The 13899-nt window shown below is 38.7% G+C and overlaps 1 protein-coding gene across 1 annotated transcript in view; it reads right to left on the reverse strand.

Moving 5' to 3' along the window:
- The window catches only part of FREM2 (FRAS1 related extracellular matrix 2), a 125514-nt gene that overhangs the window by 29036 nt on the left and 82579 nt on the right, over positions 1 to 13899 (reverse strand). Inside the window, exons 7-13 of the mRNA XM_069881974.1 lie at positions 10347 to 10496; positions 8234 to 8443; positions 7772 to 7969; positions 5642 to 5806; positions 5382 to 5564; positions 3151 to 3281; positions 2085 to 2243 (exon numbers count right to left, since the gene is read on the reverse strand). Of these exons, the coding sequence (XP_069738075.1) occupies positions 2085 to 2243; positions 3151 to 3281; positions 5382 to 5564; positions 5642 to 5806; positions 7772 to 7969; positions 8234 to 8443; positions 10347 to 10496 (1196 nt within the window). The remainder of the gene's footprint in view (positions 1 to 2084; positions 2244 to 3150; positions 3282 to 5381; positions 5565 to 5641; positions 5807 to 7771; positions 7970 to 8233; positions 8444 to 10346; positions 10497 to 13899) is intronic.

Here is a 13899-nt window from a genome sequence, read left to right on the forward strand (position 1 = left end):
GGTGTCAGAAATAAACTAAAGATGCAGATGGACCAAAAGCTTCCTCAATGCATATGAATATTCATGCAAACCTTTCAGCTGCAAAATTACAATGAAATAAACCTGTAGAACTTCAACAAATAGGACTCGTTTTTCAGGCTGTGACACTCACTGGAGACAATCTGCAGTGATTTTAACTCCGCAAATTAAGGAAAGACAATGCAGGAGATACTAAGTTCATGCAATCACAGATGTTGTGCGAGTATCAAACTGGTTTTGGTGATGAACAAGTGAAATATCTTTGTATGTTTTTTGTCTTCCTGAAAATTCATTTGCTCTCCAGGCAAAAGAGATTAGTTCTTAGGACAGTTCTAGCTTGAACTTATGTGTGGCTCACAGCAATATCACAGAATCATGGAATAGTTTGTGTTGGAAGGGAACTTTAAACATCATATAGTCGAACCCACCTGCAATAAGCAGGGACATTTTCAACTAGATTAGGATGCTCAGAGACCTGTCCAACCAGACCTTGAATGTTTCCAGGGATGGGTCCTCTACTACCTCTCTGAGCAACTTGTTCTAGTGCTTCACCAGCCTCATCGTAAAAAATCTCTATCTTATATCTAGTCTAATTCTCTCCTCTTCTAGTTTAAAAACTTTACGTCTTGTCCTATCCCAACAAGCCCTGCTAAAATATTTGTCCCCAGCTTTTTTACAAACTCCCTTTAAGTACTGAAAGGCTGCAATAAGGTCTCCCCAGAGCATTCACAGGATGAACAACCCCAACTCTCTCAGCTTTTCTTCACAGGAGAGGAGTTCCAGCCCTCTGATCATTTTTTGTGGCCCTCCTCTAGACTCACTCCAACAGGTCTTTCCTGTACTAAGGACCCTGAAGCTGGATGCAGTACTCCAGGTGGGTTCTCACTGGAGTGGAGCAGAGGGGCAGAGTCGCTTCCCTTGATTTGCTGGCCACGCCTCTTTTGATGCAGCCCAGGATATGGTTGTTCTGGACAGTGAGCGCACATTGCCAGCTCACGTCCAGCTTTTCATCCACCAGAACCCCCAAAACCTTCTCAGCAGGGCTTGCTCTCAATTCCTTCATCCTCCAGCCTATATTGATACTAGGAATTACCCTGATCCAAGTACAGGAGCTTCAACTTGGCCTCGTTGAACCAAGTTGAACCTTGAGGTTCCCATGTGCCTACTTCACAAGCTTGTCTAGTTCCTCTGGATGGCATCCCATCCCTTAGGCATGTCATATAATTATAGAGTCATTAAGGTTGGAAAAGGCCTTTGAGATCATCGAGTCCATTCAGCTTGGTGCTGTCTGCAAACTTGCTGAGGGTGCACTCGATCCCACTGTCTGTCACTGATGAAATATTGAACCACACTGGTCCCAGTATGGAACCCTGAGGGACACCAATGGCCACAGATCTCCATCCGAACACTGAGCCATTGACCACTACACTCTACAGATGACCATCCAAGCAATTCCTCATCCACTAAACAGTCCACAAATCAAATCCATATCTCTCCAATTTAGAAAGATGTTGTGGGAGACTGTGTCAAAGGCCATATGGAAGTCCAAATAGATGGCATCTGTAGCTCTTCCCTTGTCCATTGATGTAGTCACTCCATCATAGAAGATGACTAGGTTGGTCGGGCAGGACTTGTCTTTGGTGAGGCCCTGCTGATTGTCTTGAATCACCTCACTGTCCTCCACATGCCTTAGCATAGCTTCTAGGTGGATCTGTGCCATGATGCTCTCAGGCACCAAGATGAGGTTGACGCCTTGGCCTTCCTGATCCCGTTGCTACACAATGAGGCAGCATCCCTATACTCTTCCTAGGATACCTGTCCCTGCTTCCCCTGCCTATGCATTTCCTTCTTGCCTTTTAGTTTCACCAGCAGGTCACGACTCATTACATGCCAGTCTCTTGCCTTCCATTTCTGATTTCTTACACTTGGTGACATAGAAGTCTTGCAGTCTACGGAATATGATTCAATAATAAATATGGATTGACATTGAGAGCCTAAAATCCACTTATTACTCTGAACAACATTCTTATACAGATTTTGGTTCATCTTTCCACAGAGATACTCACTGTGATACAGATGACAGGATAGCCAGCTATGGGACTGCTTCTGTCTTTGGATCTCGAAGTATCATCATATATCAAAAGGGATGCAACTTGAGGGACAGAGGGAAAAGTGACATCTGCCATGCTGTTCATTTCCTCAATGTAAACAATGGCCTTGGCTGTCTGGCAATGAAATGGTAGAGAAGTTCTCTGTGAATATTTTAATAAACAATGAGATTCAAGCTGGACCTTAATCAAAACATGTCTAGCTTCTGAAACACCGTCTCAAAAGAAGTTCTGAAATCTTAGCTGAATGAGCTATCAAGGAAGGGTTGAGTCACTGAAAGGTATATTGCCGACTACAAAAACAAAAGCTGAAATGATTTTTTTTTCCTTTTCAGAACACTGAAGATACAAGGCCCTTTAACCTCCTGTGTCCCAGCTTTCTTGAATCACCTCAGTATTCTCGCAAAGCCCTAATGTGCACTGTATTCTTTAATGCCTGGTGGGAAAAAGGCTGTTTGTCATCAGTAAAGGACGTGTATCTTCTGTCTTGGTACCTGGAGTCATACTGCGTATGGTGAAGGGGCCATACTGATGAAGGGGCCAATTAATTTGAAGAACATTTTATGCAAAATCAGAGGGATACAGTGTTTATATATAAAGTATGTATGATACAATGTTAAATAACGAATTTGTGGCTACTTTGTTTCACAAGAATAGCATTAACATGATTTTGATAACAGATTCCACTTCACCTGATGGCTTTTTTTCAGAGCATAGAGACTATACTGCACTGCCAGACAGTGTTTCCAAGAGAACATTAGTTTTTATGACTGATTCTATGAAAAGAAGGTGTCTGGAATGATGTTTTGAAGACTTCAGTTCTACATAAGCTCTCATTGTCTCTATGAATCTTACTGTTTTGGGTAGCTGCTACCATGTCAGCTGGGATGAACCTTTTTGCGTTTTAAGATACAAGCCAAGATGTCGTGCATAAAACTTAAAAGAAAAGTAAGGCTATGAGCCAGAAAGCAAGACAGTCTGCTCACCAGACTTTGCTGTTGAGGACTAGGCATAAATTTGTTACCTGTATTTCTGCAACCATGTTCTCATCAGGCCTCAGGTGAACAGTGAAGGCTTCTCTCATCTCCCTTACTCCATCAAAGAGGACTTCAATCTCCACAAAGTGCTCTGTTTCACCCTCCTTAAACTCAATTTCTAAAAACATAATTAGACACTTAAAAATAAATCTGCTGTTCATAGCAGGATGTAATTCTAGGCCCAGCCATTAAAGACAGTAGATAATATTCACTTTTCCTATTACAGATGTTCATATATTTAGTTGATGCTAAATCAAATAATGAGTAACAGTGGATAGACAGAGAAACCACTGAAAATGAGGCATTATCATCACTAAAAGAGATTGGAAAAGATCAGAACTTAGTCTAATAAAACTTAGCGATTTGAAAATGATCTGGGACCAATTGTTGCTTAAATTTTGGTGACGTGAATGACCAACAGACTGAAGAAGTCTTTTCTAAACAAAAAATATTGTCAGATTGTAATCAAATAAAGTGCAATTTAATTAAATGTTATACACCAAAAATAAGGCACAAAGCCAGAGTTATACAAGAGAGTACTATAAGCTGAAAAGCATTCTCTCTGAAAAAAAGTTCAGTCTTAGACAAACTACTATAAGAAGCAGAAGTACAGAAAGTATTTAACACCTGTGTATGAAGTGGGTAAGAGTGATGCTAAATTAACAAGTGCATTTCTATCATCTTTGTTTTTTTTAAAGGGCATCAAATTAACTGAAGATGGCACAAAATTGGCCAACAGAAATTGAGGACCAAAAGAAAAAAAAGATCTGCAGTAAGCGATATTCTGATTAATATATTGAAACACCATCGTAAATAAGAAATACCAGGTGCAGAAGAGTGCTAGTGATTTGGCTCAGCACAGGTGCAAGTGGGGGAAACTGGGAAAATCTTACAGTCCACAGTGAGTCTGATTAAGTGATCTAATGCTACTTACAGCTATGTTATTGAGCTATGAAAATACTCTTTGTGGTAATAAACACACTGTGTAAGGGCTGAGAATGTTACTGAATTGCAATTTGTTATCCTTCCGTCAGATAATCCAGGTAAAAATGTGGGGTTTGCACCCATGGCTGAAAAAGCAGTTTCCCCTAAACCCACAGATGTTCTGAAATCTGTGGAGAAATCCTGCAGATCACAGACCTTTCCTAAAAGGCTTCTGTTGAGAGGCCCAGAACCTCTTGTTCTGCAGTATCACATTTCCATTGAAAACTCTGCTCCTATGCACAGTCAGTGCACAGCAGGGAGAGAGTAAGCAAGGCATAAAGTAATGCACATAGGATAAGTATGAGCTGACAATAAAAACTCCTGTGGCTTTGAGGAGGAGAGAGTAAAATTCTAAAATTCAGGAAGCAAAGTGACTGGAATTGGTAAGCTCCGGGCTGGTAATTTTTTAACACCTAACATTTTTCTCTTCAAATATTACTAGTGAGAAATAACCCTATTTCCATGGAATTTGGAGATGGCCCAATGTTGTTGCTAGTTTTTAAAAATAAGTTCTATTTTTCAGTTGGATTTGACACCAAAATAGTTTATTCAAAACTGTGAAAACATTCTTACACAAAATTATTCTTAGGACAGAGATTATTATGTATTATAAACTCTAGAAGAAAAAAATCCACAGCGCTATAAGCTCTATTAGTCATTCACTAAATCATGTGGGAAGGCTATTAACGAGAAGTAGTTTATCAGCTAATAAATCTCTCATTCTGTTGCACAACTTCTCATTCATTACAAGTGAACAACAGCAAGCAGTGAATTGCAGACATACAGAAAAAGTTTAATTATTATCAAAGTAGAACAATTAACAGAAATAGAATTTAATTACTACATTGAGCAAAAGCCAATAACTGAATGACTTGCTTGAGAAACAACTCTGCAATCATATGAGCAGATGCTTCTTCAGAGTAATGGTAATACACTTTGCACTTGTTCCTAAGGTGGCACTCACCCATTTCTTCCATATTTACTCGAGCTAGAGGTGTTTTCAGAGGAGTCACAATTCTTTTTTAAATACCTGCATAGATATCTAACATTGCAAGAGCAATTTAGCTGTTCTATACCACATGGGATCGTGTCCATACTGAATCTGAATAGCAAAACGTATTAAGGGGTGTGGGTGAAAGGATTCTATTCATAAAGTTATTTAATTCTTTAGACCCAACAATATAGTCAGGAATAAAAATACAGTAGGATGTGATAATCATCTGAATGATCCTACCTTCTGATATAGGATGATAGTCTTCTCCAGAAGTAGCAGATCCATCCTTTGTATGAACTCTTACAACAGAAACCTTGGAAGTATCTCCCAGGCGAAGCACTGGGATTTTTACTAACGCTACTTGCTTTGTGTCCTTCGGTTCACTCACACTAAATTTAGTTTCACCAAACTTAATAATAGCCTCTGTAATTAGAAGAAAAATAGTTTTAGAGCACACAAATGGGCTTCCAGAAGCCAATAATGACAAAATAATTTCTTACTGTCTGAATCATCCCGAATCTTTATCAGGGTCTCATTTTGTTCACCGATAGAGGCACCAAAGGAAGAATCGCTTCTTGGAGTGCCAAGAACCAGACGTAGTTCTTCCTCTTCTTCATGGAAAGTATCATCCATAAGCACCAGTGTGCAAGGCTTCTCTGTTTCACCTGCAATCATTCTGAAGGTAATATCACGCAGAACTTAGGTGCTCTTTGCTCTGTTACAGCACTTCTCTTCAAGCTCAAGGAACCCCAGGCTGCTTCTGCTGGACAAGGCAGCCACCTTGACACCATGTAAGTTAATGAATAATGACAACAGTGAAAGCAGAAAAGCAGAAGTAGTAGTCATTGCCTTTTTATGGAAACTCACTACTTAAGTGGAGTCCTCCCTTTTCGGACTTTTGTAAGACAAGCTACCATTTGCTGTATTCTCTTGGCATGTATTTTTCCCTTTGTTTTATGTTAGAATAAAATACTACCTCTCAGTGACCTCTCCCACAGTGTTAATTAAAAAAATAAATACTAGCACAACAAAACAGAGTACTAGAAACTTTCACTAATACTGATGGTAATTTTGTCCTGGAGTTTTTTTATCTTGACTCTCCTTTGATTGGCCAACTGTGTGGACTTTCACTTATACTGTTCCATTTGATTTTAATGTCTTTTAAACTCCCACTGATTCCAAATGACAATGAATATTACCTTAAAAATGCCTTGGAGTTGCAACATGCTGAATTTGAGCACTCGCAAATCAGCATGTCTAGATTCACTAGGTAATCAGAGACTTTTGGAAAAAGGCCTTGTCTTAGACCTTCTACAACAGCAGCAAGAGTTATGAGTGGTGTGCAGGTTATCTGTCTCCCAGCATCAGACTCAGTGAGGTCAACATCACAAGATTGACTCTTGTAAGAGGAACAGCAGAGGATATGAGGAAGATGAGTTCAATCTACAGTATTTTTTCATTATACATGCAAAACCGATCAAGGCTCTTCAAGATGAAGAAACAGATCAAGAGACTGACTATGCTCATTTTCTGAACTGGTATTCTTCCCCTTGTAGGAGGAGAAAAAAAATTCAAAATATTTATTCTGCTCATTGTTACACTGGAAACATGAAAACTGCTGGAACTGTAACACACTAAACACATTTAAGAAGCTTATGGAAAAAAGATATGATCCTATAAGACCTCTTGTCTGCTACTTGTCTTCATAGAGAAATGGCAGAGCAACACTAAAAAAAAACCAGGAAAGTTGTTTTCTAAGGGGTCTAGATCCATTAATCCTAACAAGTTTGATTCTCTCTTCTGGTTGCACAGTAGCAAGGGCAAAGGTATGGAGCACATGAGAGCACTAAAAGCTGAGAACAGCTCTAAATAAAGAACAACTCACTTTACAAGAGAACTATGATACCTGTCTACAGAAATGTGAAGCTCATCATTTCAGTGATAAAAGGCATACCAAAGATTTCATGCTGCTGACAACTTATAAAAAATATTATGTGTATGTAAATTTAAAATATTGAAAGACTAAATTGTCTTCTGTATAAATAGAATGAATTAGGCAATATTCTTTCAAGGTAGCAACATCTGTTTTATTTGTGTTTCATCTCTGATATGAGATTATTAGGTACCTGATACTGGTGAACTGTCTTAGGAAGGCCTCAGTGAGAAAAAAGAATTCAAAGAGCAATTTTTCAGGTATATCCCTGTTGAAAGAACTATTACTCATTTCAGTGCAAGTCAAACATATTTATCAGAAATCTGCTTAACAAAGAATAGAACTTCTAAACTTTCCTTTCTGGAAGAGGTCTGTGCTTCTGTTATTGTGTCAATCTACTTTTACTACTATGAATCAAAAGGATCCTAGTGCTCAGGCTGAACCTATATGAATATATGTCCCTTTGGTTCCTTTTTCCTCTAGGTCAGAAGTAAAGCAAAAAGAGACAACATCATTTCTGTGCACTCTACCCACTGTGGATGGCAAAAAACCTTGGTTTTCAAGAGTGGTCTTTTCGGCATCACTTTATGAGAAGACACAATCAAATCAAAACAAACAAAAAAGCAAAGCAAAGCAAAACAAAAAAACCCCAAACCATGGTAGACTAAAAGCTTCTAAAATAAGATCAAGAGCTTACCAGGGAGGAATGTGACGATGGAACTGTCAGTATTAGGACGCTCTTCAAAGTCCATCATTACCTGAGCTGAACCTTGCCTTGTGTAGCATCTCACAGTGGATGTGTATCGGATATCCCCACTCCTGTATATCATGGCAGAAATCTGTCCATCATTTTCATTGCCCACATACACAGATTCTTTGAACTGCATCTTAGGCACTAGGCAGAAAAACACAAAAAGCACGTGTAAAGTATAACTGCAGAAGTTATATCTTTCATCCACTCCTTCAAATTAAGTTATGCTATGCTATACCAGATATATAACATAAGCATCTAAAGAGCAAATGACTTAACACATCATCTGTAGCTGAAACGTGCAGATTCAGTGGCTTCAGTGTAATTCAAAAGGACAAGTGCTATCTGTATATTGCAGTAATCCATCTCCTGCATAGACGTGAAAAAGAACAAAGAATTATTACTCACAGTCAGTCACTGAGTCATTAATGAAGATGGTGGTCTTGCTGGGTTCTCCAAGGGCGCCATTCATTGGCATCCTTAGCACCAGCTCAAACTTCTCAGATCCTTCCAAAACTGGCTGTCCAAGGTCATCAAGAATTACTACACGAAATGTCTGCACATTGACTCCAGGGGAAAAATCCAAATTACGGCTGATGCCTACATAATCTACTCCAGCTATAAACAGAAGAGAGATTAAAACTATAAAATTAATAAATAGCTTTACATGTAGTGAAAAATAAAAATATCTATGATTAGGCAGTTAAGTGTAGGTAAATTTAATTTTTCTTTAATTTAAAAATTTGCCAAATTCTGGCAGTCATGTAAAGCATAAACATCTTTTGATCATTTAAGTTGGGCTACAGAATAAAACAAGTAAATATTGAGCTACTTTTTGTTTAGTGAGTCATGTCACAAGATGAGGCCGATTCTGTTCCATCACAAACCAACAGTTATTCCACTAAAACTAATAAAAGTTCGCTTTAAGTGAGAAATGAAAGTAAGAAAAAAGCTTTGAGAGAGACTCTGAAGATGAAGCAAAGTCTTTTGGAAAGAAATTCTGTATTATTCTGTAATGAAGATGGAAGTTTTGAGACTAATGTGAAAAGGAAAGGGGAAAAGGCCAGTGAGCTAATTGTAAGGAATAACTGCTGTTCAAATGAGTCTTGTAAAACAGAATGAATGCAAACCAAAAGAATAAAATTTCGTTCAGATGTCAGGTGAGGTCTAGGACCTTAATGTTAAAGGCAGACTGTTCTGGGTTTGGCTTGCTTTTATGTTTTGTTTTAAGCAAAGGAAGCAAATTCAAAACAAGCCAATGAGAAGAAAGCAAAAAACAAGATACTGACTAAAACATGACACACTATCTCAGAACCAAAGCATTAAAGGTATCTAGGTCTTTTGTGAAGGGCTGGCTTTTAATGTTCATTTTTCTGGAGAATAAGCATCAGAGCTGCTGAAACAGAGCTTTGGGGAAAACAGTTTCATCAAAATTGAAATAGGCTTTGGAAATCTGTGAATTTGACAAAATTTGGTAAGATTAAAGGTCATGGACACTTAAGAGTTCCTGTGGCTCTACCCTAGAGCTAAGCTTCTAAGGCAAGATGTCAGAACTGGCAGCACAGCATAACAGATCTGTTATGCTGTGTGTAAGACTGAGAACCAGGTTCATGACTTCACCGGCAGCCAGCCACATCAGAGCTTTCAGGCAGTGACCAACAGACTACAAAGCCCAAGAGCTGTGCTATTCCCAGTTTTGAAATTTGCTTACCTGATGCAGTCAGGATAAAATCCTAGAGGCTCTGGCACAATGAACTAAGACTCTTAGTGCAAGGCAGTATTTCGTTTCTCCCCAGAAATAAAATAACTTAAATATTCAGGATGAGATAAAGACACCAAATCGTATAAAGCAAGTTCAGAAATGAATAATCATATATCTTTCTCAGATTTCATCATTTTTGTTTTCATAAGAAATGTTTACCATATATATTCTATAAGATACATATATATGATGTTTAGATTCTCCATATTCCTGAAATAACAGTAAAGCTCTACAGAACATTGCCTCACTGAAAATTAGTTGAGAAGATAGAATTTACTGTCCAGCTACAATCAAGATGAGCATTTCAATAAGAGAATTTTCATATTGTCTTTATATGAATGTCTAAAACACTGTGGTTTGTGGAAAAGAGTACACCACAGCTGTAGCAATCCTTTTGCTGAACAGGATACTAGATAATAATTTCTTATTGTTTACAGCAAAAATGAGAGGAGCAAACTGCATGCTACCTGTGATTATAACTCTGTGCCCACAGTATGTAATAAAGTCATCAATTAACTGCCATTGTGGGATAGTGTTTTATAAGAGTATTTTGAAGACATTTCCCTTAGTGCTGGACCTGACAGTTGTTTCTAATTCTATTTATTTGAGAGAAAATCTGTAATTTGTTCTGAGAACAAATATCTGCTCAGAGGAACAGACACAAATTTCATCACATGAAGCTGAATCTCTATCAAGACCAAACATAATAGCATTTGTTGTGGAGAAGTAGTGTGAAACTACAACAAAACAATAACTTACCCTCTGCAGTTATTGGCTCAGATTTGCGAGACCTCACTGTAACAGAGGCAGCTTTAGACAGGTCAGTTCCAGTCCTCCAGACACGTACCTCTACATACCCATCACTCTCGTCAACATAGTATTCATCATTTCCAAAGTAGAATGCTGGTTCTGGTGAAAGAGGAACAATGATTATAAATGTTTCTTTTTCACATACTGAAGGTTACAAGAGTGCATAAAATTCACATTAGACAATGGGAACTGGAGAGCACTTCATTCTTCTCTGTAACTGAAATAAATCATTTTGTTTTAAGGCTTAGAATTTCCTAGGTATTTCTGACTTCTTTTCAAGTATTGGTTTGTCTATTTTGAGACAGCAATTATTATATCAGCATTATGGTCTTTTCCTTGCCTCCTACATTTTCAACTGTGTGTGTCAGCAGGTATGAATCCATGTGCAAAATCAAATGTGTTATCTCATTAAACTTATTTGAGCTAGGTCTTGTGCACCAGCCAGAAAATTCCTTGCATTTTTCACTTTGGTATAAACAGAAAAACCTGAATATAGATAACAAAACTTAACTTGAATGTTCTCACAGATTCCTGTTGCTAAAACCAGATTGGAATTTGACATATAACTGGAGCTGCTTTTGGAAACGTTTTCCAGCTAGCCAAAGGAGCAAATATTTAATTTTAGTTCCCCCTGCATCTAGCATTTAAAACAAAATCAATCTTATTTCATATGAACTGGAATGTGAATAGTCTTTCATCTTAGTACTTGAGTTCCACAGTTTATAAGAAAGTGTTATCCCACTTAATAGACATATCCTTTATTCTCTCAGTATGGAGAAGAGAAGGCTTGGAAGAGATCTTATAGCAACATTCAGTACCTGAAAGTGGCGTACAAGAAAGCTGGGGAGAGGCTGTTTACAAAGTGATAGGAATAGGGGGAAGGGCTTTAAACTGGAGAGGGGCAGATTTAGACTAGACATAAGGAAGAATTTCACAGAATCACTAGGTTAGAAAAGACCTCCAGGATCATTGAGTCCAACTATTCCTACCAACCACTAAACCATGCCCCTCAGCACCTCATCCAGATGTCTTTTAAATACCTCCAGGGATGGTTACACAACCTGTTCCAGTGCCCAATGACCCTTCCTGTGAAAAATGAACCTCCCCTGGTGCAGCTTGAGGCCATTCCCTCTTGTCCTGTCCCCTGTCACTTGGGAGAAGAGGCCAGCTCCCTCCTCTCTACAACCTCCTTTCAGGTAGTTGTAGAGAGCAATGAGGTCTCCCCTCAGCCTCCTCTTCTCCAGGCTAAAAAACCCCAGTTCCCTCAGCCGCTCCTCATAAAACTTGCTCTCCAGCCTCTTCAGCAACTTTGTCACTCCTCTCTGGGCATGTTCCAGAGCCTCAACATCCTTCTTGTGGTGAGGGGCCCAGAACTGAACATGGTTAAAATTCAAGGTGCAGTCTCACCAGTGCTGAATACAGGGGCAGAATAACCTCCCTGGACCTGCTGGACACACTGTTTCTGATACAAGCCAAGATACTATTTGCCTTCTTGCCCACCTGGGCACACTGCTGGCTCATGTTCAGTCACTGTCAACCAACACACCCAGGTGTTTCTCCTCCAGGCAGCTTTCTAGCCACTCTTCTCCTAGTCTGTAGCACTGCATAGGGTTGTTGTGCCTCAAGTTCAGGACTCAGCATTTGGCCTTGTTAAAATACATACCACTGGCCTCAGCCCAGTGGTCCAGCCTTTCTTCGCCATGAAAGTGGTGAGGCACTGGAACAAGTTGCCCAGGGAAGTTGTGGCTGCCCCATCCCTGGAGGTGTTCAAAGCCAGGTTGGATGGGGCCTCAGGTAGCCTGATCTGGTGGGACGTTTCCCTGTCCATGGCAGGGGGGTTGGAACTAGAAGATCTTTAAGGTCCCTTCCAACCCAAACCATACTATGATTCTGTTGTCATAAATTACAACTATGGGGCAGCCACTGGCAAGCACTAAGACTTATATGTAAAACTGAATTAAAAACAGTAACTTAAGATAGGATGCCTAAGAGATGTATTGAAGCTAAATGCATAGTATTTAGCCAGGCCATTGCTCTGACCGTTGTTGCATATCATGTGGCTGAAGTTCAGTACCTTTAGCTGAACACAAACTTCTTGTTTCCTATTCAGTAGGCATTTACTTTGTCCAGGAAAAGCTTGATGAGGCCATGCAGAATTCTCTTTCAGAACCACAGCTGGAAACCATCTGTGTCAGTAAGATATTTAAAGCTGTAGGACTGCAATCCAATAGCCTAAATGCTAGGCATTTAGAAGGAAGCACTCCAAAGAGAATGGAAATTATTTTTTTAATTATTATTTCTGTGAAAAGGCTGTATGAGTAGAATTCCTCTTTCTGAAGGATAGCAGTGGGTTTATAAAAATATTTCAGCTATACTGGAAGTAGAATGTTTTTAAGGACCCTTCCAACCCAAACAAAAAAATCAAAATCTAAATCTAATTTTTTCCTCCCTTTTTTAGTTTTTCTACTCAAAGTAATTTCACAAATCAAATAGCCTTAAGAACGTAGTTCAGCTTCACTGTTTTTACTAAGCCAAAATTCTACCTGTGAAGGCAGCAGTTCCTAAGTATTTTGGAACTGAATACATGCATTGCATTAGGATGATACATTTAGAAGTTTTGGATAGAAGTATCCACAATTCTGCTTTCAAGATCTTTCCTGTTTTTCATAACTGACAAAATATTAAAAAACAAGCAAACAAAAAAAATCCCTAAATTTTCCACATAACTGAAAACAAATGCAGCTGCCTCTCTACTTATCTGCTAAAACTGAAATCATGTTGCAAGGAGCACATGGAACTGAATGTATTTGCTGAATAATAGTGCAGATTCACAGACTAACTTGAGCATTATCAAGGTCATAAACCTTTCCAGAATGAAAGACAAACTTGGCAAATGTCCAGCTTTCTTAGATGAAAAGGCCTTCAGTTCCAATGTAACTTTTTTCATTCAACATTATATGCATTTAAATCTGTATGCATGTGCATAGACAAGACACACATCACTCTCGCATTATTTGCCCATAGGGACTGGGCTGTAAGTAGCTGCATTTACTTTTGAGAATGTGAGCCTCTGATCTGAAGCATTTTTAAAAGATGAACAGGATAGATTTTTTGGACATCCTTCTATAACTACTCTTAATTTAATGAGAGTTGTACTTACACGGATACTGCAGAACTGGATATTTGATCTGCAAAGGAATGTACCATTTCAGACCTACAATGATGTAAAATTCTAAAGATGGACAAAGGGTCATTTAACTGCTGAAGTTTAAAAATACAGAACGTCTACTAAGACCAAATAGTTACAATTGAGCCAATGGTTACATAAAGGTAGTTAGAAATAGCATCAAATCTAATACATATCATTTCTTAAACAAGTATTTTTAAAGTTTGGCCCACTTGCCCAAGTCTAATCTCGGTTTTATGATCCCATCCTTTCTACATTGATGTCCCTGCAGTTCTGGAATTAGATCTGGACTTGGCTTCACTTCATTTGAAGCAC

This window comes from Phaenicophaeus curvirostris, chromosome 1, assembly GCF_032191515.1.
Source record: "Phaenicophaeus curvirostris isolate KB17595 chromosome 1, BPBGC_Pcur_1.0, whole genome shotgun sequence".
Classification (NCBI taxonomy): Eukaryota; Metazoa; Chordata; class Aves; order Cuculiformes; family Cuculidae; genus Phaenicophaeus; species Phaenicophaeus curvirostris.